Raw genomic sequence first — 25,301 nt, 5'->3', positions numbered from 1 at the left:
CAGAAACTTCATATACTGGGAATTGCCTGAACAGCAGAAATGTTTTTGTAAATGTACTAAGGCACTTTATTTTTGTATAATGTTGAGATGCCATGTTTACACATCAGGAAATTGGGGGAGCTGGGTGGGCGTTGATATGGGTTAGTGGGGGATGAGGGAGGGGGGTGGGGAGTCTACAAAAGGGAGTGAAATAAGAAATGCCAATAAAAACAAAAAAAACGAAAACAAAATAGCGATTTGTTGTATGCCTTCAAGGATGGCCTGAAACACTCTGTGAAAGTTAGGGCGAGGAGATTAGCATACAGGAATGTCCTTTAATTAAGGAAACGTGAGATGAATTGGTAGAAATGGGATGCATTGGTTAGAGCAACTAACAACACTGATTGTAGGGTATTTTGGGAGGTTGTAGCTAACAATACCCGTGCTCTGGGTTTGGGTTCCCAGCTGTGTCTTTGGCCTATATGGGTCAAGAAACATGGGATGATTTCTTTAGCAAACTTTACGATACTGAGAGTGAGGAGTACACAGTGTTTGTGGTCAACATAGTACTGCATTTAAATTAAGTGAGCATACTTGGTGTTATGATTTGACAACTCCTGTAGAGGTCCAAACTGTACTAAGAAAGCATGCCCTGTTTAGGAGTCCAGGGGTGATGGGATCCCAGATGATTTGTTCTGAAGACAGGAGCTCCTTTGGCTGCCCCTTCTGCCTTCAACCTTTTACTCTATTGATTTTAGGCTAATTCGGATCTATGTGATTATTGCGATGGCCGAAAATGCTGACTTTTTTTTAAACCCCTTTACACCACATATATATGCAGGGGCAGACCCCCGCAACCCCTCCCATATTCATATTATATTCTATACCCCCCACATATATAAGTGGTGTAAGGGGGGAGTAAAAAAAAAAAGTCGGCAGTTTCGGCCGTCGTAATTGTGAGGACGACATTTTGGTACGATTCCGGCTAATTCCATCAACTTGGAAGAAGGGACTTATTGTTCCTATATTTAGGCAAGGAGATCATATTAGCCTGAACACCTACCATCCGTCCCTCACCCCACCCCAGATGGTCCCTCCTAAATCTGCACTTGTGTAATTTTATGTAGGTTGTTAGACTGGCTTCACCACATTATCTTTTGTGTGATGAACAAATGAGCTTTAGAGAAGGGGTAAGAACGGTAAAATATGCCCCTGTTTATGTGGCCTTTATGAATTTATCATCATCTTTCGACCAGGCAGGGCCTGCTTGTGGAGGGAATTTATGGCTATGGGCTTTTCTGAATTCCTGCTGCACATTCTGGTGGAACATCACTCTGGAAATAGTGCCAAGGTATGCTATGCCACAGAGGGAGAAATGCCGAGGTAATTTGTGATCAGCAAGGCGGTGTGGCATGGATACGTCTTGGCGCCCTTGCTGGTTAATTTTTCATACCAATTCTCTCCTTGGTTGCTTAGAGATGACAACCTCTAATGTCCCTCGGGTTGACCTTAGGAGAATCCCAGTGTTGCTTTATAAGGATGATGCTGTTCTTCTACCAAGGACAACAAAGTCCCTACAGATTTTGGGTGATGCATTCACAGAGTATATGGTGGATATAGGGCTGAGGGTTAATGTGAGTACCTGCAGTGTCATGTGTTTCTTGAAATCTAAGAAATCTAACAAAGAATGGAGGAGCATTTTTTGTAATGACCAGTGACTGCCTCATTGCCAATCTTTTCATTATTCAGTAATCAAAGTAATCACAAGCCTGGGTGGTGTGAGCATCTCTGGAAATAAACCAGTAGGATTGAACAGTGTGCTGGTGCTATCTTTAGGTTTTCTAGAAATATTAAGCCTGGGAAACACCTACCATCTGTAAGACCAGAGCGCTTCTAAATTGGGGCGGTCGGGGGGGGGGATAGAGGTGGAAGGGAGATTGGGGGTTTTATAAGTCCTGATAAACGGCAAAGCCCTTTTGCATGCAAGTTGTTAAGGGTTCTGCAAACAACACCCACCTGCACAACTCATATGGAACTTGGTTTGGACCATTTTTCAGATTGTCTTGCAATGCATCCATTCATCTTCTGGGTATACATCTGAAAAGATGATTGCTTAGATCTTGCAAAATGTGTAATACATAGTATGTGGGGCTTCTTGTTGTATGACACGATCCCCTGCCTATAGTATAAAAAGCAGTCCATGTTTGCTGGGGGCAGGATTAAGTGGTTTGAAAATACTGACATCTTTCCAGTTAATGGCAAAGTTGCGCTTAAGGCTGATCTGTGGGAATTTCTCCTAGCTAAAAGGAATGTTGCTTTTATACATACTAGGGAAGCTAAGGTATATATGCAGATAGTACCAGTATTGGGCTTTGCATATTATTTGGAATATGTTCATATGGAAACTCACTGTGTTATCATCACTTATATGAGATTTAATATTCTTCCACTGGCTTGTGTTAGAGCCAAATGGTGTGGCGGGAGGGACAGCATTGAGTCATCTTTATGTCAATGTGGGGAGCAGGAACTTTGATAATTCTTTTCTGTTTTGCACCCTCTGTTACACTGAGGAAACCCTTTTTGGTACCAATTTTAGATACCCTGGATTCTAGACGTTATAAAGCAACTATATATACATTACTAACATCAAACGATGTGCAATTAAGCTTCCGCTTGGCGTCTTTTGGCTTAGCTGCCTGGAAGACTAGATCCTGACTACTTCTTTGTTCCTATGGAGCAAGGAGGGATATTTGACTGTTTGGAGAATACATGATTAATTTAGTTATCTATTTATGCACTTAGCTATTTCGATTAACTGTCTTACCTTACTTTTTTGTATGGTTTGTTATATTCCTCTGTTTTATACTTTATGCCGTCGTTGTTATCTGATTGTTACTGTTTGTGGAGCTTATGCTGTTATTATTTTAATGCATCTTTAAAGAATGTATTTTAAATGTTTTGAACCTAAATCCTACATTGTACATCTTGAAAACGGTTCAGTTTGTGACACTCAAAGTACCCGAATTTGACAATGCTGGTAGACCTTGTCTTGAACCTGAGGTAATTACCTGCTTATTGAGGGTGCCACTCCAACAGTTAATGTTCTCTGCACCATAGAACCTTCTCAAAGTGTTGCATGTGTGCTTTTTCAACAGAAAACCATACAGTGTTGTACAAGTGCAAGTACAGTTTTGTATATGCCTATACATTTAAATCAATTAAGTGATATGGTGGATGGGTGAAATAACTTTCAAAAATTCTCTTTTTAATATTTCAGTGTTTACTTCATTGGTATATTATCATATTTCTCCACAGGCTAAAATCATGTGTTCCTCCATCTGCAAATGCATTGGTTGTAAAAATTATGAAGAAAGTCCAGATCGCAAATCACTAATGAGTATGCCACACCATGCAGAAAACGGAAGGTACAAATGAAAATATTATAAAGTTAACAAGTATAACTTTTATGTTTTCACAGAAGCAACTCCAAAGAGCATCACAATTATTGCTATTACACCTTTTATTTAAATGTTATGTCAGCTCTCCTTTTGAACCTTTGCTTCAACAACCTATCCTTTTAGAAGGAGGTTTTTGTAAGAGAAGGTTGATCAAACAACACTTGGGCATATCATTTAGAGTGATGCACCTCTTGTCAGCTTGTTTGACTCCATCCCATAATGCGTGTGACCAAAAATGATATTGGGCAATTTACAGAAATGAGAAAAAACAGCAGATTAGTTTTCTCCTCCAAAATGTTTCTTGTTTTCTGTGTTCACATGTTTCAAAATGCTCACAGTAATGCTGGCAAATCATGCAAAAAAGGCATGTTAAATCTCAGTACAAAGCCCAAGTCTTGATGGGGGATGTTGCTAACGACCTATGCCATGTCTAAGACTTTGGGGCTCATTATGTGTTTTGTGGTATCTGGGTGGCAGATCAACCCAAAAACCACCAAATGGTATTACTGTTAGTGCCACTTAGTCCAGCGGTATTACCGGTGGATTACAAATGGAGGTAGGCCCCATTTATTTTGAGTCCATTGGACTCAATGGGGGATGTTGGCGGAACTACTGCATCAGTAATTCCAGTAGTGCTAATTCCACTGAAAATTGGAGCAAAGTCGGCGGATTTACCTCCAGCTTTTATCACAAAGCACATTGCGTTCCCTTGTATAGAAAAAGCGGTTCATTCAACATCCACAAATATGATGTATTCGTCAGTTCTGTTCACAAGTTTATAAGTGGCGTGTTGCTTTTTACGACGGGTAATGCAAATGGCCTAATGGGAGCAGCACGATCTTCCTATAATAAGATAATTATGGTTCCATTGGTGTGGTGATGCTCCAGTGCTGGGAATACACTCCATCCATGTGAACATGGGTGCCACAACACACGCACATTTTCGTGACATAGCTATGGATAAAAACAGGGTTTTAGTTTGTTACCATTTTCGATAAATGTAACATTAGTACTGACATTGAAACTATACATAATTTCGATTATGCAGATAGACATCATGTGCACAAGTGTTTTTCAATGGTCTTATAATCGCATAACATGGGTGTTCTACAAGTGTTTTATAATTTCTAATGGATTGTGTCTTCCCATGGATTCCTCATCTTACATATATCCTACTTTGCCGTCTTAGAAAATGTTTTGAAAGCAGCGGACTCTCTGCGGCATTGTCGTCAATGTCCCTTGATGGTTACCATTCCTGCGTCTGGACATGACGTTGTTGATAGGATAAATAGCACACACTGTGCACGTTGCCTCAGTTCCGTTTTTCCACAACAGCATGCTCTGGGACAGTTCGACTCGCCTCAGAGATTCTCTTTGACTAACATCGTATTTCTTTTTGTGATTTATCACAATGTCTATGCCAAAAACATGCTTTAAGAGATGTGGAGACTGTGGCTCGAAGATGGCGATCACTGATCCCCACAGGATTTGTCTCAGGTGCATTGGCAAAGAACATGAACTAGTGGAATGCGGCTTCTGCCAATCGACGACCTGTAAGGCCTTGAAGGAGAGAAGGTCGAAGCTCATCCTAGGTTGGTCAGTTTCCAAGTCTCCATCTTCCACATTTTTTAAGCGAAAATCTTCCCGAAGGTAGAAATTCCACCGGAGACCAGTCTCCAGAAAGGCCCCAAAATCGCTCCAAGTATTCAAAGCGATCAAGATCCAAGAGCGATTCTCGTTACTCTTCTTCATCATCACAGAAGTCGTCAACCAAACAAAGCCATTGTTCATCATCTTCAGATTGCTTGCCCGATAAACTTCAGGTACTTTCCCCCCAAAGGACCACCTCAGTGGGTAAATGGTAACATTTCTGTGAGAAAAGGATGAACGTGTTCTCGAAAGGCAGCCCCCCGCTGGTCCCTCAAAAGAGATGAAAAGGCATATTGATCCCAAGACTGACAGGGAATAAAGTAAGGCTTCAAACCGCGTGCCCAACAACCTGAGTCTGAAGACTTCTGGGATATCGTCTTGAGTAGCGTTGACAGCGCCAACCACTGGGATAACATTGAAGCCATAAGCTTCTGTGACTTCCTCCTCGAAGGAGTCAAAGTGTTCTTCGACATCGACCTCAGTGTCCACTCTAAGCCCCAATCTAAGACAGATTCTTTCCAAATCCTTTGGGTCCATCTCCGAGGTAGAGGAGGAAGAAGGCAACTTCATACCCTTTAGATATGAAGGTTTTGGAACTCCTAATGTTCCAGAAGAATTGATCTCGGATCAATCTCGTACAGAAGACTTAACTACTTTTCTAAAGTAAGCCAGTGGTCTGGATCCCTCACCTGAGGTTGAATTTGGCACGCCAGATGTCAATTTCAACCAAATGTGGCCTATAGAACAGTCAGGAACAGGGTGATTGAATATTTGGGTTGAGGGAGTCCTGCAAAGGACATTACCAAGGTGGATCTCACAGACATCTTAGATAGAGACTCTCCTAAAGAGCCTGTGCTGCCCTTCCATACAGCATTAAAAAAAACATTTTTGGAAACCTGGCAAAAACCAGACACCACTCCCGCTGTGAACAAGGAGTTGGTGAAAAAAGTACAGGTCTTCTTCTGTGGACCCTGACTTTCTTTCCAGGCACCCAGCACTTGAGAGTTTGGTAGTACAGGCAGCTACCTCCAGTTCAAAGGCTGCAGTTTATCCAACCATCCCCCCGGATAGGGACAATATCAAATATGACGCACTAGCAAAAAGGGTATTCTCTGCTGGAAGCATGGCATTAAAACCCATTAATGCATCTTGTACTCTGGTAAAATATGCGCATACATTTTGGAATGTAATTTCCAAAGTCGCAGAAAACATTCCTGAAGGTGAGATGTGAGATGGGTTCAGTAATATCCTTAATGTTGGCAATCCTTTCAATCAGGCCTAGATGCATCAGACTGTGTCAGTCTATGCATGGGCTCTAGCGCAATAATCAGGATATTTGCTTGGCTGCATAAGTCTGTGTTAGCCCTCGATGTCCAATGAAGGCTCCTGGATGTACCCTTTGATGAATCCAACCTATTTGGGCCAAAGGCGGATGACAGCCTTGCTATTACTCCTCTTTTGGCCAAAGGGGAGAGGTCGAGCTACCCAGAGACAAGGACAAAGGAGGTTCACATGTGCCCCCAGGGTCCGTGGGGCAGAATTTGCTCAGGCAACAACCTCCTCATTTCACCCTGCCACAGCCGCTGGCCCAAAACCTTTCTCAGCACTTTGCTCACAGGACCATGCTGGGAGGCAGGTTGACCCAGCAACTGCAAGAAGGGCATCCAATTACTACATATCAGTGGGCCCTACTGACAGTGACCCAAGGGTGTCTCCCTTTTCTGCAAAGACCCCCAGATTGTCCCCCGAGCAAACAATCTCTTTGGGAACCAGATCTGCTCCTTCGACAGGAGATATTTCTCTGTTGGAGGATGGTGCTGTGACGAGGGTACCTGTAGTGGAGCAATTCCAGGGTTGGTACTCCACCTATTTGCTTGTTCCCAAGAAAGACAGAGGACTGTGACCCATCCTGGACCTGAGGCGCTTGAATAAGTTCCCCAGGAGTGACACATTAAAGATGGTCACTCTTTTGTAGGTCCTCCAGGCCCTTCAGTTCCAGGAGGACTGAATGGTGTCACTAATTCTTCAGGATACTTAATTCCACGTGTATATACAGCCCAAGCACTGAAAGGACCTGAGGTTCTCCCTACCTAGATGTTTGGGTGATCAGAGCTCGCTCTCCCGAGCAGGATCTGGAACATCTCAACATCACCTGCCATTCCTGCCACAAACAAGGCTTCTCCCTCAACCTCAAGAAGTCCCAGGTGACACCTTCTCAAAAAAATCAATTAATTGAAGCGGTCCTGGACTCTTCCACAGGGAAGGCTTTGCCTCCCAAGTTGAGGGCTGAACATATCTTGCAGATGGTGTCAAGATTTCAGAATACTCAATACCAACCGGCATTCAACTTTCTGAATTTGCTAGGCCTCATGGTATCATGAATTTTCCAGGTGCCAGAAGCCCGCCAAAGGGTGAGGTCCCTCCAGCAGGCCCTCAGAACCCAGGGGTCACAGTTCTCAGGCAGGATGGTGGACCTTCTTCAGGTCCCAAACAAGGCCACGCAGGATCTCCTGTGATGGGCCTGTGACGGGAATGTGATTGAGGAACCTTGTTGGCAACCCTTGTTGGAGCTAACTGTAGTCATAGATGCTTCCCTCATGGGATGGGGAGCTCACATGAGCGATCTGACAATGAGCGGACTTTGGTCCCCATTAGAATCAAGACTACACATAAACCTTTCAGATCTGAGGGCTATCAGACTAGCATTGATGGTGATGGCCTTTTTGCCATCTATAGAGAGGAATAATGTCCTGATAATGACGGACAACACAGTGGTCATCATTACCTCAACAACAGGAGGTATAGGGTCACTACCACAGAGCAAGCAGGCAATGCAGCTCTGGTTTTGGGCTTTACAAAAGGGGATCTCTCTGTGAGCTGTTCACCTAGCCGAGGAAGGGAATATGGCAGCAGATGATCTGAACAGGCAGAGCATGATCTCCCATAATTGGGATTTGGCTCAGGAAGTCCTTCTAGAGATCTTCGTCCATTGGGGAAGCCCTCAACTGGATCGGTTCATGTCCAATATCAACAGGAAGTGCAACCTGTTCTGCTCCTGGAAATTTCCTCAGAGAGGAGTTCTGGGGGACATGTTCATAGTGGACTGGGGATTTCCACTCCTGTAATCATTCCCACCAGTCCCTGTCATTCCTCATTCAATCAGGAGGTTGGGAAATCCATGATCTTGATTGCTCCGGATTGGGCCAGGAGGACATGGTACCCAGATTTCTAGACATGTCCATCTGCCATTTGCCCTCTATGCCCTCTTCCCCATAGAGTGGATCTACTCTCGCAAGGGGGAGGTTGTCTTCTTCGTCCAGGAACCAGAACACTGAACTTTCACGCCTGTTTTTTGAGAGGATAAGATACAAAGATTGGCATCCCCCAAAAGACGTTATGGAAGTGTTGCTTTCGGCTAGAAGACCAGCAACAAAAGCACCCTACCGCTGCCATTGGAGCAGGTTTTGCACCTGGTGTAGAGCTAAAGATATAGATCCTTTCTCTTGCAATACACCTGCAGTGCTTTCTTTTTTACTGCACCTAGCCCACCAAAGGCTGCAGGCGGCTACTGTTAAGGGATACTTGGCAGCGTTATCTATTTTTAAATGCATGCCAGAACAAGGCTCTTACTTTATGATTCCAATTGTCATACAATTCTTGAAAGGACTGACACATACATTCCAACTAGTCTCTTTTCAGGGTCCTTTCTGGTATTTGAACATGGTACCGACTTTTTTAATGAGACCTCTCCATTCTTGTCCTCTCAAGTTAATAACCTTGAAAACCATGGTTTTAGTAGCCATCACCTCTGCTCGCAGAGTGACTGTGTTACATGCCTTGTTATGCAAACCACTATTTACTATGTTCTCCAAGTAGAAGGTAGTTCTGAGAGTTTGTCCCTCCTTCCTTCCCAATGTGGTTTCTGAATTTCATCTGACACATAAGATAACACTGCCAGCTTTTTATTCACCTCCTCAGCCTTCTAAGGATGAAGGGAGGTTACTTAGACTTGACCCGAAACATCTCTTGGCTTCTACATTTCTAGAATGGCAAATATTAGACAGGATGACCAACTATATGCTGGAAAAGATGTCCTTGAAAATCTAAGAGCCTATTGCACCATGGGAGTGGCAACCATTTCAGCTCTCCAAAGAGATGTATCAGTGCAGGAAACTTGTAGTGCTACAACTTGATCCTCACTCCCTACTTCAAACAAATATTTATTTATTTATGTATATACAGGAGGAAAAATTCTCTTTTAATCACAAAAGAATGTACAACAGAGAAGAAATATGATTTGCAGGAAGCAGTGAACTTCTTACAATGGGGTGAGTTTGAGGGACATTCTGACCAGGATGTGGATAAGAGTAAATGGAACAGTCACCAGGGACAATACAGAAGTGGACATACATAGATTAAGTACAACCAACATTGGACTTTTTTAAGTGCAGGTACGCAGTACGGCAAGCTGTTCTCAGAATGTGACCATTATGGGTGAGATGCTAGAGTGGAGGTAGAGGAAGAGAGGGACAGAGGCAGGTTAGAGGCAAAGGAAAAATGATAGCTAGCAGGCAGATGAGAGGTAGGTTAAGAGGGTAACTGGAGGTGAGGAGGTAGGCTTTTAGTTTAGTTTTGAAAAAAAATCTGTGTGGACTGTTTCTTGGGTGTCCAAGGGAAGGGAATTCCATGCAAGTAGAGCAAGAAGAGATTAGAGCCAAAGTGAGAGGTAGCACAGGGAGGGTGAGGCGCCACAGTAGTCGAGGAGGCAGAACAGAGATTTCGATAATGCTTATAGAGTTGGATAGAGGAGGATAGATACTGTGGTGCCTTACCATGGATAGATTTGTGAACCAGGAGAAGTAATTTAAATCTGGCCTTGTTTTCCATCCTCAGCCATCCAGCCTGTTGACGGTGCGAGGAAGTAGGTGTGAAGTGAGGGAGATCAAAAAGAGTCCTGGTAGAGAAGTTCCCTCCCCTGCTAACACCCCCGTCTGCCGCAATGATTGTCTGCCTGGTTCCCTCTGAGTTCTAGATGGCACAAAGCCCCCCCGCCCAGGCCACCCCCTTCCTTGCACTTAGCATCTGGACCTGCACCCCATGCAATTCTCTGGCACTTGCCCTCCTGACCTCCCCTTAGCACTCGCCTAGCCGCTTTTACCCTGTTCCCTCTTCCCTCCTCCTCCTTCTGCACCCCCAGTTCACATGCACTCTCTCCTCTCTACCCTGCACTTCCCTTCCCACCCTAGCACTTTAAATTTGTCCGACTGGCTCTTCCCTGCCCCCCTCACTTCTTGTTACTGCAATTGCATGATCCGAATGTCACAAGGCCTAGTAGGACCGTTATTGCTATCTTTCTCCCATTCTCCCCCTTTTTTTGTCTTGTGACGCCTTGAAACACCATCTGTTGTACAGGCACCTTACAAATATCAATAAATAAAATGATCTTGTCAAGAGGACAGAAAGCATAGGTGGGGAGACCAAAGAGGATGCTGGTGCTGGCACAGTAGTCCAGTTTAGAGAAGACAAGAGTGGTTAAGAGATGCTTGGCGATATGTTGAAAGGAACGAGGTGCCCGATTTTCCTAATATTCGGGAGGTTGAGACGAGCTGCTGTTCCAGTTCTGGAGCTGAAAGTAGAGAAGGTGTGAGAAGGGTCTTAGGTGACACTGAAGTTTCTAGCTGAAGAAGAGTAGGGGAGAGTGCCATGTGGGAACTGGATAGTTTGATGAATCAGTAGTGATGCCCCCGCCACCTCCTGAATCCCTTCCTGCGACCCTTCTCATGTGGCCTGGGGAAGGAAGATTCTTCCTGATGTCGACCCGGGGGGTGATATTCTGTGGAAGAATCACATGGGGGGGAGAACAGGTCAGGAGGAAGAGGCAACCCCCTGTTTAACTTCCCCTGAAACCCCAATCTCTTAATGGTTTACTGCAAAGTGGAAAAGGTTGTTGGATGAGACTTCAAGTCCCATAATTCCCTCAGTACTGGGACGAGGAAGAGGAATGCAGTGAAACACTGCTGTAGGAGCAGTCAGTTAATTAATGAAAATGACCTACAACGGAGGGAGACTGGGAGTCTTAAAAAGCCCCATTGGGTGCAGGGGGTAGAGCAGCAGGAGAGGAGAAAGCAGTGCAGGCAGTGTATGTAGCTGAAGGGAAAGCTACTGGGAAGAAAAGGCACAGGTTCATGAGAGGGTCTTTGCCTTAAGTTGTCCCTGTTGCAGAGGTTGCACAGCGGGAAGAGGATGCTTGCCCACTGAAGCCTCATTGTGCAGAGGTTGCGCAGCAGGAAGCAGAAGCAGCAAGGGAAGTATGTCCTCACAAGAGTTTGCGGGTGATTGGGTTGCCCCTGAAGCTCTCCAGAGTAGCAGGAGCTCTGATTTCAAGTGGCGAGAGCAGAGGCGGGTTAGAAGCGGCTGTTTGCCCGACGGCTGCAAGCCACAGCAACCGAAGACTTGCGAACAACAAGCGGAGCGGGTGCGAGAGACTTACCCGGTGAGTTCACGGCCTGCAAGTGACTCTGGAACGCTCCGACATTGTCTCTGTGTTCACATCAACTAGCTTCACTCACGTGCAAGTGAAAGGAGTACTGTTGACAATTCTGAATACCAAACTCTTAAAAAACAAACATTTGTTGAATCAAAATGAATATGTAAGTAAGCGTGTGAGTTGGTGGAAGGCCCAAAAACCCAGTGGGGAATCTTTATTAAAACCAAGAGCTTAAAGGCATTACCCAAGCCAAGAGCATTTAAAAACTCAACAATATCAATACAATTAATGTTGTTTAAGGCAAGAGGGGTGCATTGGGGAACCCCAGAGCTGTAAGACTTGCTACTCTTAAGTTGTGAAGTACAGATCACCAATTGACATAAGCACAGATTGCCAAAGCCAAGACAGAAGTACAGTGTTACCATATCCTGGTCACTATGTGGTTGTTGGCGTAGAGGGGAAAGAAAGGTTGCAGACTTACTGCCCTTCTGGAGAAGGCTATCCAGAGGGAGAGGAGCATAGTTGCGAAGGAGTCCTAAAGAGCACTAATGGTGATTCCTTGTTTACTCGAAACTGGTTTAAAGATGAATGCCAAATAAACTTTGTGAAGTTGTTGTTCTAAATTGAAAATTACCACTGAAGCACAATTTGTTATTTTGTGAAGCATTTAGCAGGCTTGCAAGTATAACAATATAACAAGTTGTCAAAGTAGAAGGCCTAGTAAATGAGTTTACCAGGTGATCGTATATAATGTGCTGAGCTGTGGTTCTAACAAAGACAATTCAAGTTAATTGTGACATTGAAAGAGGAAGTGTGTACACCTGCTGTGGAGGAGTTACATATCTCAGAAATCAAAGTGTGTGGCAAATCATCCCGACAAAGACAATTGTTGCTGTTTATTTGGAAAAGACCAGTGTGATACTTGTTCTTACTCCAGGAGGAGTTGGAGCATACTATTTATTTTGGTACATCATTGATTCAACAGAGCTTTTTGTTATCAAGTTTAATTCCTCAGAAATGTGTTGGAACTTTGTGGCAAATCATCTTCCGAACTGTGCCAGAACTTTTGTGAGAAATCAGGATTTCCTTGTTTTCTTTTGAACTGTGAAACAAAACCATGCTCAGATCTGTGGAAGGTTAATGCAACCAGGGTATGAGAAAAGACGATGGTCATCGTGTGAATTTGATTACATGCTATATATATTTGTTGAATTGAACTTTTGTGGATGTACAAGTTTGAGGGACACATATCCTTTTGTTAGAGTGTTTCCTTTTGTTTATTTTAGGCAGGGAAATCCTCATCAGGGTAGGGCTAGTGAGGTGTTTATGGAACCTTATATGTAATAAAATGGCTAAATTTGGAAACTCTTTACAAAGATGTCTATCTCACATTTCTGACCCCTTACAATAGGCAGAGGAAGAGATGAGACAGAGCTTTTGACAGGGAATAGGAGCACCTCTGTTTTGGTAGATTTTAACATCAGGGAGTGCAGATTTAATGACAGAGAGACAGTTGGACATTTTGATAGAGGGATCAGGGGAGAGTTCAGGAAAAGAGAAGAATATTTGGGTGTTGTCTGCGAAGAGTTGGTACGAGAACCCAAATGAGGAGATTACTGCCTCAAAAGGAGAGATGTAGAATGTAAAGAGGAGCGGACCCAAGACATTCCCTTGTGGAACACCAACAGTTAGAGGAGTGAGTTGTGAGGTGTTCTTGCTCCAGGAGACAGAGAATTGGTGAAGTGGAAGATTGGATTTAATCCAGGAAAGGACTTGATCATGAATCCCAAGAAGAAAGAGAGGATTAAGGAGATCAGAGTGATTAAAGGCAGCAGAAAGGCCAAGGAGAATTAGGATACTGGATAGGTTGGAGTGCTTAGCAAAGGCAATTAAGTTGGACAGTCTCATGAGAGCAGTGTCTCTGGAGTGACAGGAATGGAAACCTGCTTGTAGGGACTCTCGAATGTTGTGGATGTCTAAGAAATTGGTGAGACGGTTGAACACAAATCTTTCCGCACATTAGAGTAGTGCAGAAGGAGAGACACAGGGCAAACGTTAGCCAGTGGCTTTGGGTCAGCCCCTTGCTTTATTTGGAGAGTCATGACAATGGCTGTGTTGAAACCAGAGGGAACGCAAGCAGACCCGAAGGACAGTTTGAAGAGTTCAGCTAAGTGAGAGGCTACTAAAGGGGCAATAGGCTTGGCTACGTGAGGAGCAAGAATGTCTGATGTAGCACAAGAGTGGTTAGCCTTCATCAGTAGAGATAGCACTTGATCAGTATTAGTGTGACTGAAGTGAAAGATAGAGGCAGAGGTTGATGGTAGAGTAGGTGGAGTGTAAAGTGCCCGGTGGTGGCATGAGTTATGACTGTTTAGCTTACCATAACTGCCGAATTTCGATTTGACTTGTAACCATAACATGGATAGGTTTTTATTAGTGCAAAGTAACTATAACGTCCCTTTAACAAAGTTTTTGCACTGAATTTGATAGATTTTTATTATTGCAACTGAACCATAACGTCCCTTTAACAATGTTTTTTCACTGAATATTTATATATATATATAATGGCCGTCACTTTCAGCTCCTTACCATGGTGGTGGATATGAAAGGGAGCATCACCTGGGTGGAGGAGTCTTGGGGAGTGGGTAGGAGCCACCCTTGGGTGAGACACGGTATCCTCCATTTCCCTTTCATAAGGAGTCAAATGTCCCCCATGCTTTTATAGTGTATTACCAATATTTTCCCTACTTTTCTAGAAAACACTCTCCCAATACACGCCAGTCAGATATTGAGACGAGGAAGAGAAAACCCAGAGTCAGACATGCTCTCTTTATTAACACAGACATACACAAACACCACTCTGTTACTGGGACAAGGACGAGGGATGCTGAGTACCAAGACCGTTATGCAGTAAAGGAACATTGCCTGCACCTGGGGCGAGGAGGCGGTATAAATGACCCGCTGAGGTGAGACTAATGCCATTGCCTGGGAGTTTGCCTAGTAGATCGCCAGAGAGATTGCCTGTGGAACGCTTGCAGGAGAAGCTGGAGGTGAGACCAGGGAGATGCATGCTGGAAGCGCCCAGGAGCTGCAGAGTCATTGCAGGGGAAGCGGATTGTGGCGGGAGCATTTGAAAGGTCTTCGACAGCAGAACTGGTCTGCAGACTTCCTGGAGTCAGAGGGACTCATTCTCTGAACAACCGAGCCAGCGGAGATCCTGGAACAAGGGTGCGCTGAGCGACAGCAACAGACAGCCTGCCGACGGAGATTGCAGCACCCAGAGACAGCGTAGCCGGTAAGTCAAAGGAGCATTAATGACTCTGGGACGCTGTGTGGTGAACTGCATGGTTTCTGCAGGTGGAATCGCTCATGAATGAGCAAAGGACAGTTTAGGCAGTGTGAATGCCGGTCCAGTTTAAATTAAAGACTTTTGACAGTACGATAACCAAAAGGCTTAGAAAACTGAATATTTTTTTTTTTTGTGACTACCGAACTTTGAAAAAGATTAAATTGTAAAGGCCAAGAGAGGGCTCAGCTCTGCTACCGGGTACACGCCTGAGGGAGCGCCTACATGCAGCACAGACAGAACTACCAGCCACATGGCTGAGGGCCAATTGCCTACCAGGCACACGCCTGAGGTGCAGGGTGGGGCAGAGCCGCTGCGTCCAGGCATGCAGGCCGAGACCAGGCCCACGTCGTTCACAGTTGCACGTGCAGAAGGCATGGACAAAATGGCGGCACACACAGACAAGATGGCGCCCAGAACAATAGCCTGCCAACATGGTGAACCGCAAAGGCGCAAGTTTGCGGCCAGGGCAGACTGCGGTCCTATGACTCCGGTCACATGGACCATGTCATACCTGACATTCTCGGTCAGACACAGTACCTTGAGGGCATGTACTTGCCAGGAGGAAACAGACAGGAGGCTGTTACTCCACCACAGCCGTTGCCGGTGCAGGCTTGTTCCCAGCCCGCTGAGAGGATGGTTTTCTTGATACATTTTTGACCCTCATGCGATCTCCACAGATGGGGAACATCCTGAAGGGCATAATCCAGGGGATGCTGCCTCCAACACCACCACCTCAGCCAGTCCATGCGCAACCTTTACCTTCACCACCACCATTGCCCATGCTACTGGTGATTCCGGTACCAGTGTCTACACCTCCAGTTGCAGGGCCTAGGCCTTCTTCAGTGGCAGAACTAACACATGCGGACCCAGGGGCCCCTTCTAGCACAGGTGACCAACAAGATACTGATGAGGAGGAGCAGGACACACCTTTGTCAGCAAGGGCATTCCATGATAGGATTGCTGGTTTAGCTGATTACCTGGGCATTCCTCAGCCCCAGAAGAAGCTGCGGAGTCAGGGGTACTGACAGAAGTGCTAATTATCAAAGCAGAATCCAGATCTGGCACCCTGTTACAGAAAGATGTGGAGGCCCGGGTGAAGAAGGCATGGCTCAAGCCCCCCCCCCCACTCAGAGAACAAATAAGAAGCTGGACGCAAAGTTCAGGCAGGTAGAGGGCGACACTCTGCTCTTGTCAGTGCACCTCCAGCCACTGTCTTTAGTCATTGCTGCAGCATCAATGAATGCCAATCCCAGACCTCCACCACAAGCTCTGCATCTTCAGTGCTTCTGGGCAAGGAAGAGGAAATGCTTCGAGGCCTATGGGAAAAAGGTCTACTGGAATGTGGGCCTTCACCTCAAGCAGGCCAATGCTGACACCATCCTGGCAGCGGCTATCCAATGGCTGTGGAGAGAGGTAGCAGACTTCCTTCTGTATATTCCGTCCGACAAACAAGCCTCTTTCAAGGCAGGACTCACAGAAGCGAAGCTCGTGGCACAGGACATCATGAAGGCTACGGTGGTGCACAAAGATACTGCGAGCAGGGCAATCTGTTTGGCAACTGACATGAGAAGGACGTCTTAAGGCAACTAGATTCAATCCTGATGTTCAGGACAGCATCCTAGACCTACCCTTCGATGGCATTGACTTGTTCCACTCCTCCATGAATGAGGAATTCGATAAAAAGAAGAGCAGCTCGCAGACGGCCAAGTCCCTGGCCATTCTCACCAAGCCAGCGGCCAAACCCTTCATGCAGGGCCACTCTCAATTCGACAGAAGCTGATCCTTTAGCAGTTTCCAGGGTTTCCAGGACGGCCAGTCCAGGCAGCAGGACAGATCACCCAGCCAACATAGGCGAAAACACCAGAAGTCTTCGCACAACAGCTATTTTCATTCCCACAATTGGTCATCTGTCTCCAACCCAAAAAAGCAATGACGGCTCTTCTCAGGTTCACAGCACCCCAGTTGGGGTCAAGCTGGCCCTGCACAGTCAAGCTTGGTGCTCTCGTTCATGGACTCATGGGTGATTTCGGTGGTCTCCTCTGGCTTCCGGCTTCTCCTGCCATTCCCTCCTTCTTTTCCCCTTTCCTTCCACAGATCAAGACTCCTTCACTCTTGGCAGAGATTTGTTCCCTGGTGGAGAGCGAGGCAGTGGAGGAGGTTCTTCTCCCTCAGCAGGGGCAGGGCTTTTACTCCTGCATCTTGTTAAGGATTTCAATTAGTCGATACACCCTGGTCTCAGCCTAGTATGCCGCGCACAAATCAAATACTTATTTTATTATGTCTATAGGTTCAATATTCTGAATGATATACCACTCATGTCACACCTCTTCTCAAAATACCCCCAGGTCACAATGGACCAGGAATCAGGCTAACTTGGTAAAGGTAATATTTATTTATTTAAAATTAACATCACATATACTTTGTAATAGGGAGCAGCAATCACCAATGTGATGACAATAACAGATAGAAAGGCATGTAAGGCAGTTAAATTCACTTTTAGCAACACAGAATATAAACACAGAAAAGAACAGTTTTTGGCTTGTTTGAAAGATAGCACTTATGTTTGCATTTCCCTCTGCAATAATCCTCAACCCACCAATAAGCAACTTTAAACAGATGTAAGGAAGTAGCAGGTATTCAGGAACAAAGAATAGAACATAGAATTCAAATCTAACCTTCCTTCCCCAAACCAGAGAGAAAAACAGATTTTGAAATCTTACACTTTAAAATGACATTCGGAAATGGGTGTGTGAAACAATGAATGTGTGCAAAAATCCTTCACTCAATATCAATATCTATGGGAGCAACATCGACAAGATGCTAACAATCATGAGCTATAATTTGAGCAGAATTAAACACTTTGAATCTTAATGGAAGTTTGAACATAATTGAAAACAAAATCGCACGTGTATTTCCCGACTAAAATTCATTAAACGTTTTTTAAGAAAAACAGGTGAAATACACTGTTTTGGCATGGTTTTTGTGTTGGGATGTAGCTACAGGTCTTATGTATAAGTCAGAGTTGAAATTAAGTCTCTAGCTATCAAACTGAGGAATATATGCAAGGTTGAATGCGAGGCGTTTTTAGAAAAATTGGCCAGTGAAAACAGAAAAGAACTCAGTTTGGACAAGAAAATATTTACTATAGTTTTACTCTATGACTAGATCATTCCGGCTAGAATACCAAGGAGGGACAAAGTAAGCTCTGGAGTTGATTCATGACTTTCCATCTCTCCCCTGTGGATCTCAATCAATGATCAATTTGAGTTCCCTTAGGGCTCTGATGACCTCGAACGAGAGACCAGACTCAATCACATCTTCAAAGAAATAGCATAAAATTAAATTTAGAATTATGTGCTACATAAGTGAACATGATGCAAACCAAATTTGGAAATTATTATTTGCGGATATGAAATTTCCTGTGATCAAAGCATTAGTTCAATTACTTGATGTGATCCTCCCTGCGCAAATTATGATGTAATTACCTTTTGAGCACAATTTGTAAAGTGTTTAAAGCCAAATGTATAATTGGGTATTGAGACGTGCATAGTCTTATTTTTAATTTTTTAACATTTTGTAAATGTTTTTTTATTTTTTAAGTAATTAATGTTTTTCTTTTATTTTTCCTTTTCATTTGCTTGTCCACTGAGATGTAAATGATATGTGATGCATCGTTGAATTTGTTCTTATTTTTGAAAAGTTGATTTATTCAGCTGTATCAAAATAAAAAATAAAAATTAAAAAAAATTAGAATTATGCACTTTTCAAATTTCTTCTCATTCTTGTGGCATTGTTAAATGTCTTGAAGTTCAAATGAAAAATAGGCATTTTAAAACCAAAAGGAAGTCCATTGTCACTTAAGCAGGTTTTTTTTTTCTTTCAACTGTAAGCAAGTGTCAAATCCTTTGAAGCAGGGTGGGGCCTCTTCCTTGAGAGTGAAGCTTCCGGCCGCTCCCACTGGAAGGGTGAGTGTCTTAGCCTGCTATTGTCTTGGCCTGGGGCAAAGACAAATGTCTAATGTGACTTGAAAGGCACCATTGTCCAGCCCGCAATTAGCATTTCCTGCTCCAGAGGTTTATGAGGTGTCACCCTTTCTCAGGGCTGGCATTCTGGGATAGCAGGTTTTTTTTTATTAGACATAGTTGATGTATACTTTTAAATCTTAACTTTTAAACATATAGAATTAAACAGTTTATATGTGTGTTTCTAACAGTAGCAAATCCTTTTTACATTCTTGAATAATGAAGCCTTTCCACAATGATATACTTTTAAAATAGACGATTTTGCTCTTCATTCAGGAAAAAGCACATTTAATTTATTTCTTTTAAATTCGGTTTTCCTCTGCAGCAAATACCCATTTTAGTCAGCTTTGAGTGCTGGAATGGTTCGCAGCCTGGATACATGTATCATGCCTTTGTTTAGAGTCTTTCTCTGGACAGCTGATTCTTGATACTTGTTGCAAAGTTTTAGCCGTGTTTCCCATGGAAAAATGAAAAATACAGTTCCTGGTTTGCTTTTCAAAGGATACTGTTGCCCGGAGCTGTTATTCAAATGAGGCCCGGTTCCTCTCATCCACAATGGATGATCCTGAGCATTTCAGGGCCTTTTTGATCATAGATGTTTGTGAGAACTGAATGGATTTAGCACCAAAACAGCACTTTTTAAGATTAGGAAAATGACATTTAAAAGAGGCATTTTGGGTTTTTCAGCACTGTAATGCTGCTTCTTTCCTTTGCTCCATGTTGAATGTGGCAGAGCACACTGGCATACTCCTGCAGTGAGTACTCTGTTCTCACCCCACCTGAACTGTGTGTGGCAGGGTGTGCAGCCTTTTTCTGTTTGTGACACAAACGCAGTTCTAAAGATTCTGGCACGCACAGGAGTCGGCGTGGTCATTTTGGGCTGTTTCTTTCAACATTGCAGTAAAATGATGTATTGAAGCACATTGGAGTGGGTTAAAATATCCCACAATCTTTGCCATTCAAAAGAAGAACCAGGCGGGCTTGTGAGTGGTCTTAGATCTTTCCTTCCTGAATCTGTACCTACCTCTGCAGAAGTTCAAAATGGTGATGCCAGCACTTATTGTGGGCACGCTGTGTGGGGGGGATTGGATTTACTCCCTGGATTTGAAAGAAGCATATTTACACATCATAGTGAAGTCCCATCAATCCTTCCTCAGGTTCGGAGTCATGGGGTTGCATTTTCAATACAAGGTGCTGCCATTTGGCCTGAACTCAGCACCAAGGGTATTCACAAGACTGATGAACGGGGTGATGGCTCTGCTCAGTTCCGAATGCCTCCATGTATATCCTTATCTCGACGACTGTTTAGTCAGAGGTGGTCCCCGGAGCACACCAGTCACTCAACCTCCAGACTCATGACCACACTCTAGGATCTGGGGTTCTCTATCAACTTACAGAAGTCTCAGCTCTACCCTACACAAACTCTAGTGTTTTGGGGGCTGCTGTGGGACACTTAGAGGCAGAGGTTGTTCCCCAAGGGGGAGAAGGCTGCAGCGATCAAATCTTCAGTTGCTCATTTCCTCAGCAGAACAGTAACTACAGCCTGGTGGTACCGGCACCTGCTAGGAGTCCTGGCAGCATGCCTCCTGGCTATCCCATTCACCAGGCTGCAAATGAGCAGGCTGCAGCTGCATTTTCTGGCATCCTGGGACCAGGAGTTGGGTCATCAAGGAGCTGCAGTCACTATACCTGCGCTCCTACAGCAGGACCTCACGTGGTGGTGTCAGTATGCGAACCTCACGGTGGGCAGACCATTCAGACCATCTCCGACAGATCATACTATGACTACGGACTCCTTACTCCAAGGGTGGGGTGCTACTCTGGGTACACATTTGGTACATGGTCTCTGTTCCAAGACCGACCAGCAGAACCGCATCAACTGGCTGGAAATGATGGCCATTTGGCACGCATTCAAGGCATTCCTACCTTTAATCAGGAGCAGTGCAGTTTGCATTCGGATAGACAACTCTTCCTGCATGTATTACATAAACAAGCAGGTGGGCACCAGATTCCCCCTTCTATGCACTATGGCCCTCATCATTTGGGAGTGGGCGATCACGCAGGACCTCTGGCTCTCAGTGGTGCATCTGCCGGGAGAATTGAACCTCGAGGCGGACAGACTCAGTAGGATCAGCTCCAAAAATTAGGAGTGGCAACTGAACATGAGAGTCCTTCAAGAGATTTTCAGCAAGTGGGGTCACGCAGTCACAGACCTGTTTGCGACGGCGAACAACCAGACTTGTCAGCAGTTTGTGTCCTGGGGGAATGGGGCGTGGCTCCCTCTGGTATGCACTCCATATCCCCTGGGGTGGGATGCGGGCGTATGCTTTTCCCCCTACACTGCTCATCCACAAGCTTGTTTGTAAGATCAGACAATCCCGGCAGCTGCATCTCATCCTCATAGCGCCGCAGTGGGCGGCCTGGCCATGGTTCTCAGACCTCTGGCAGCTGTCAGCCCAACAAGAAGTTCTTGGTGGGGCAGTGATTAACCCTTAACTAGAGAGGCTAGTCCTAGGAGCCTGGTACCTGAGCAGGTGATTCTTCAACATCTCCAGCTGTCCAAAGACAACCTAGAAATCATCCAGGGAGCCAGGAGTCAGACTACTCGAGATCAGTACCAGAGCAAATGGATCAGGTTCTGCTTCTGGTCCAAGGAAAATGGAGTGGACCCACTATCCTGAACTCTGGACCAGGTGTTGTCTTTCTCAGCGTATTTAGCCAGATCAGGGGTCCAGGTTGACACCTGCAGAACATAGCTAGCGGCCTTGGTGCATACAGGAACTTGGACAAGTTTACTTTCTTCTCTGCTAATCCAGTAGTGAAGAGGCATCTAGCAGGGTTTACCAGGCTTTACCCTCCTGTCAGATGCCTGCAACCAGTCTGGGCTCTTAAAGTTGTTCTTTGCGCCCTTGCGCACAAACCATTCGAGCCCATGGCCACAGTCGACATCAAATTGGTCAATCTCAAAACAGCGCTACTAGTCGGTCTTATTTCAGTTTGCAGAGTTAGCAATATTCAATCTCTGGTGGCTTCTGAGCCCTACACTATGTTTCATCGGGACAAGGTTGTGCTCTGCACTCACCTCAGGTTCCTACCAAAGGTGGTCTCCTGTTTCCACATTAACAGGTTTGTGCTCCCCACTTTCTTTCCAATCCCAAAGGAAGATGCCGAAAAGACTCTCCGCTGTTTAGATGCCAGAAGAACTTTAAAATTCTATCTCGACCGGACCACAGCTTTTCGCAAAACCAGAGCCTTATTTGTCAATTTGGAGGCTCAGGGCCTGGACAACAAGTGTTCAAGGATTCAATTGCCATGTAAGAGGCATACAAGGCTCAGTGCAAAGAGTCACCAAGGGGCATGCACGCTCACGCTGTAAGGGTCAAGGCAGCAGCTGTTGCCTTCCAACGTCATGTACCCTGGCAAGTAATTAGCAGAGCGGCGACATGGGCCACTCCATCGACCTTCTGCAAGCACTACCGACTGGATACCAGGGCCAGGGCTGATGCAGCATTTGGCCAGGCTGTCTTCTGTAAACTGTTTGCATAGAATGTCAAGCTCTCCTCCCAGGGCGTTTTTATCGGTTGTAATTGCCCGTACAGGATGGAGGAGAGGGGATGGGACGTAGGAGTAATTAAGTGTTACTCACCGGAGTGACGAACATACTTCTAGTCCATAGTCCCCTTTCCTCCATACATCTCACCATCCTTCCCCCTAAAATAAGAGCAGCGAGGTTGAACAGTTTAATACAGTCGACCCATCAAAGGGGACTGAGGTGTGGCACCAGTGGAAGGGTTAGGGGAGTGCATGCTCCCAGGGCCACGCGCTGCACGCGCATACATTTAAAGGGAAAGTGTTATTTTCCTGTTCCTATACAGGATGGAGGAAAGGTGATGATGGACTAGGAGGACGTTAGTCACTCCGGTGAGTAACACATAGGGGCCAATTCATAGAATTCGGCGCACAAGTGGCGCACGCGGCTGGCGCACAGTGTGCGCGTGCGGTAGGCTGCGCCAGCCGCGTGCGCCGAAACACATTCAGGCGCACAGCGTATTCATGGATTCCAACATCCACAACCAGCCGTGGCGCAGAGTGGCGCAGCGACCCTGCAGCAGCGTCAGTTACGCCCCCAAGAACGCCCCTTGCGCAGGAAAAAGCCATCAAAATCCCCAATCCAGCGCAAAGGGCAGCAGCAAACGCAGTGCGGGGAGCGTGTATTTCAGGGGTGTGCGGGAGTCCCCACACGCGATAGGCCTGGGTACGTGTATTACAGGGGTGCGCGAGAAAATCTACACGCGATTGGCCTGGGTACGTGGATTTCAGGGGTGCGCGAGAAATTCTACACGCGATTAGCCTGGGTACGTGTATTACAGGGGTGCGCGAGAAAATCTACACGCGATTGGCCTGGGTACGTGGATTTCAGGGGTGCGCGAGAAAATCTACACGCGATTGGCCTGGGTACGTGGATTTCAGGGGTGCGCGAGAAATTCTACACGCGATTGGCCTGGGTACGTGGATTTCAGGGGTGCGCGAGAAATTCTACACGCGATTAGCCTGGGTACGTGTATTACAGGGGTGCGCGAGAAAATCTACACGCGATTGGCCTGGGTACGTGGATTTCAGGGGTGCGCTAGAAATTCTACACGCGATTAGCCTGGGTACGTGGATTTCAGGGGTGCGCTAGAAATTCTACACGCGATTAGCCTGGGTACGTGTATTACAGGGGTGCGCGAGAAAATCTACACGCGATTGGCCTGGGTACGTGGATTTCAGGGGTGCGCGAGAAATTCTACACGCGATTGGCCTGGGTACGTGGATTTCAGGGGTGCGCGAGAAAATCTACACGCGATTGGCCTGGGTACGTGGATTTCAGGGGTGCGCGAGAAATTCTACACGCGATTGGCCGGGGTACGTGTTTCGGGGTGCGCGGGAAGTTCCACACGCGATTGGCCGGGGTACGTGTGTTTCGGGGTCCCGTGAACTTTCACACGCGATTGGTTGGGATCCACGTGTGTACTGTCATCACGTGCAATGAGGGATACTCCCTCGCACGTCACGTCACAGACGCGCTCACGCGCTGAGGGCCTTTGGTCCAATGAAAATGCGTATGCGTGCAGACGCGCTTACGCGCTAAGGGCCTTTCCTCGAATTACACGCTGACGTGCAGAATTTTCACGTGCCTAATCACTCCGTATCAAGCTGGCCACGCGTAAGCACACGGAAGACCACGCTCCTGCCCAGAAGGCCGAACTACTGCCCCCCAGAGCCCCGAGCACGCTCCCACCTGCCATCTGCTGCTGCCTGACTGCCTGCTGCCCACGTGCCCTGCCATTTGCTGCCTGCACATCAGCCAGGGGTGCTGTTGGTGTGACCACCCCTGCTGGAACCAAAGACTCCCGACTGGGATTCCATCGCTCCACAGCCCAGCCCCAGGACCCAGTTGCCCACCCACTCCTGCCTCTGGGGTTGTCATGTCGGGGCCAACTCCATCTGTGACCACTGACAACCCCCGGCCAGAGAGGCAGAGGGGCACCAGCTTCAGTGCCACCGAAGTTGGTGTCCTGGTGGAGCAAGTCCTGGGCCAGTATGATGCCCTCTTCGGAAGTTGCCGCGCCGACAAGGAAGGACGGACTCGGATCTGGACTGACATCATGACTGCCATCAACGCGGAGGGGGTGGCAGTCCGCGACTTCCAACATGTCAAGAAGCGCTGGGAGGACTTCAGGTCCAGGACCCTGACCAAGGCCCGGCGCCTCTTGAAGGCAGCGGATGCCAAGGGGCGCCGGGGCCACTTGTCGGAAGAACAGATGAGGGTCTTGGAACACATATCCCCAGCGCTCCACGTCCAGGTCCTTGAGAGGCAGACCCGTCTGGAGTCGAGCGGTGAGTGTACATGCATCCTGATTGTGAGCAGTGCGTGTGGTGATTGTTCAGTAGTGTGCAGGTTGCACATCTGTTTGTATGGGGTCGAATATGGGTGCGGGTGTACAGGGCCGTGGGGCTGACACATGCGAGGGCTGTAATGTGTGAGACATGGATGGTGCCTGTGTGTGTGGGCTTGCATGCCAAATGCAGTTGTGTGGGCACACAAGTCTGTATGAATGTGTATGTGAGTAGACATGTCCGTGATGTCACGCATGTATGTTGTTTTCAGCTGATTGTATCAGCGCTGTGTACATGTGCATGTGTGTGTATTTGACAAGGGTGCAACAGTGATGCAACATGGATGCATGTGACAGCGGTATGTGGAAGCCTGATTGGCAGATGTGACATGGATGCCCGTCTGAACACTGCGACACTTAGCAGAGGTGTACACATGCATGCAAGTGTGGTGGTGTGTGTACATGTGTGGTGCACTT

The 25,301-nt window shown here is 46.2% G+C and overlaps 1 protein-coding gene across 1 annotated transcript in view; it reads left to right on the top strand.

The window, feature by feature from the left end:
• LOC138505090 (tesmin-like) overlaps positions 1-25,301 on the top strand; it is a 290,370-nt gene that overhangs the window by 252,538 nt on the left and 12,531 nt on the right. Inside the window, exon 4 of the mRNA XM_069625406.1 lies at positions 3,295-3,390. Within this exon, the coding sequence (XP_069481507.1) occupies positions 3,295-3,390 (96 nt within the window). The remainder of the gene's footprint in view (positions 1-3,294; positions 3,391-25,301) is intronic.

This window comes from Ambystoma mexicanum, chromosome 11 (genome assembly GCF_040938575.1).
Source record: "Ambystoma mexicanum isolate Mex_15411 chromosome 11, UKY_AmexF1_1, whole genome shotgun sequence".
In the NCBI taxonomy this organism is placed as follows: domain Eukaryota; kingdom Metazoa; phylum Chordata; class Amphibia; order Caudata; family Ambystomatidae; genus Ambystoma; species Ambystoma mexicanum.
Note: the sequence above shows the minus strand (reverse complement) of the source record. Positions and strands in the feature narration are given on the sequence as shown.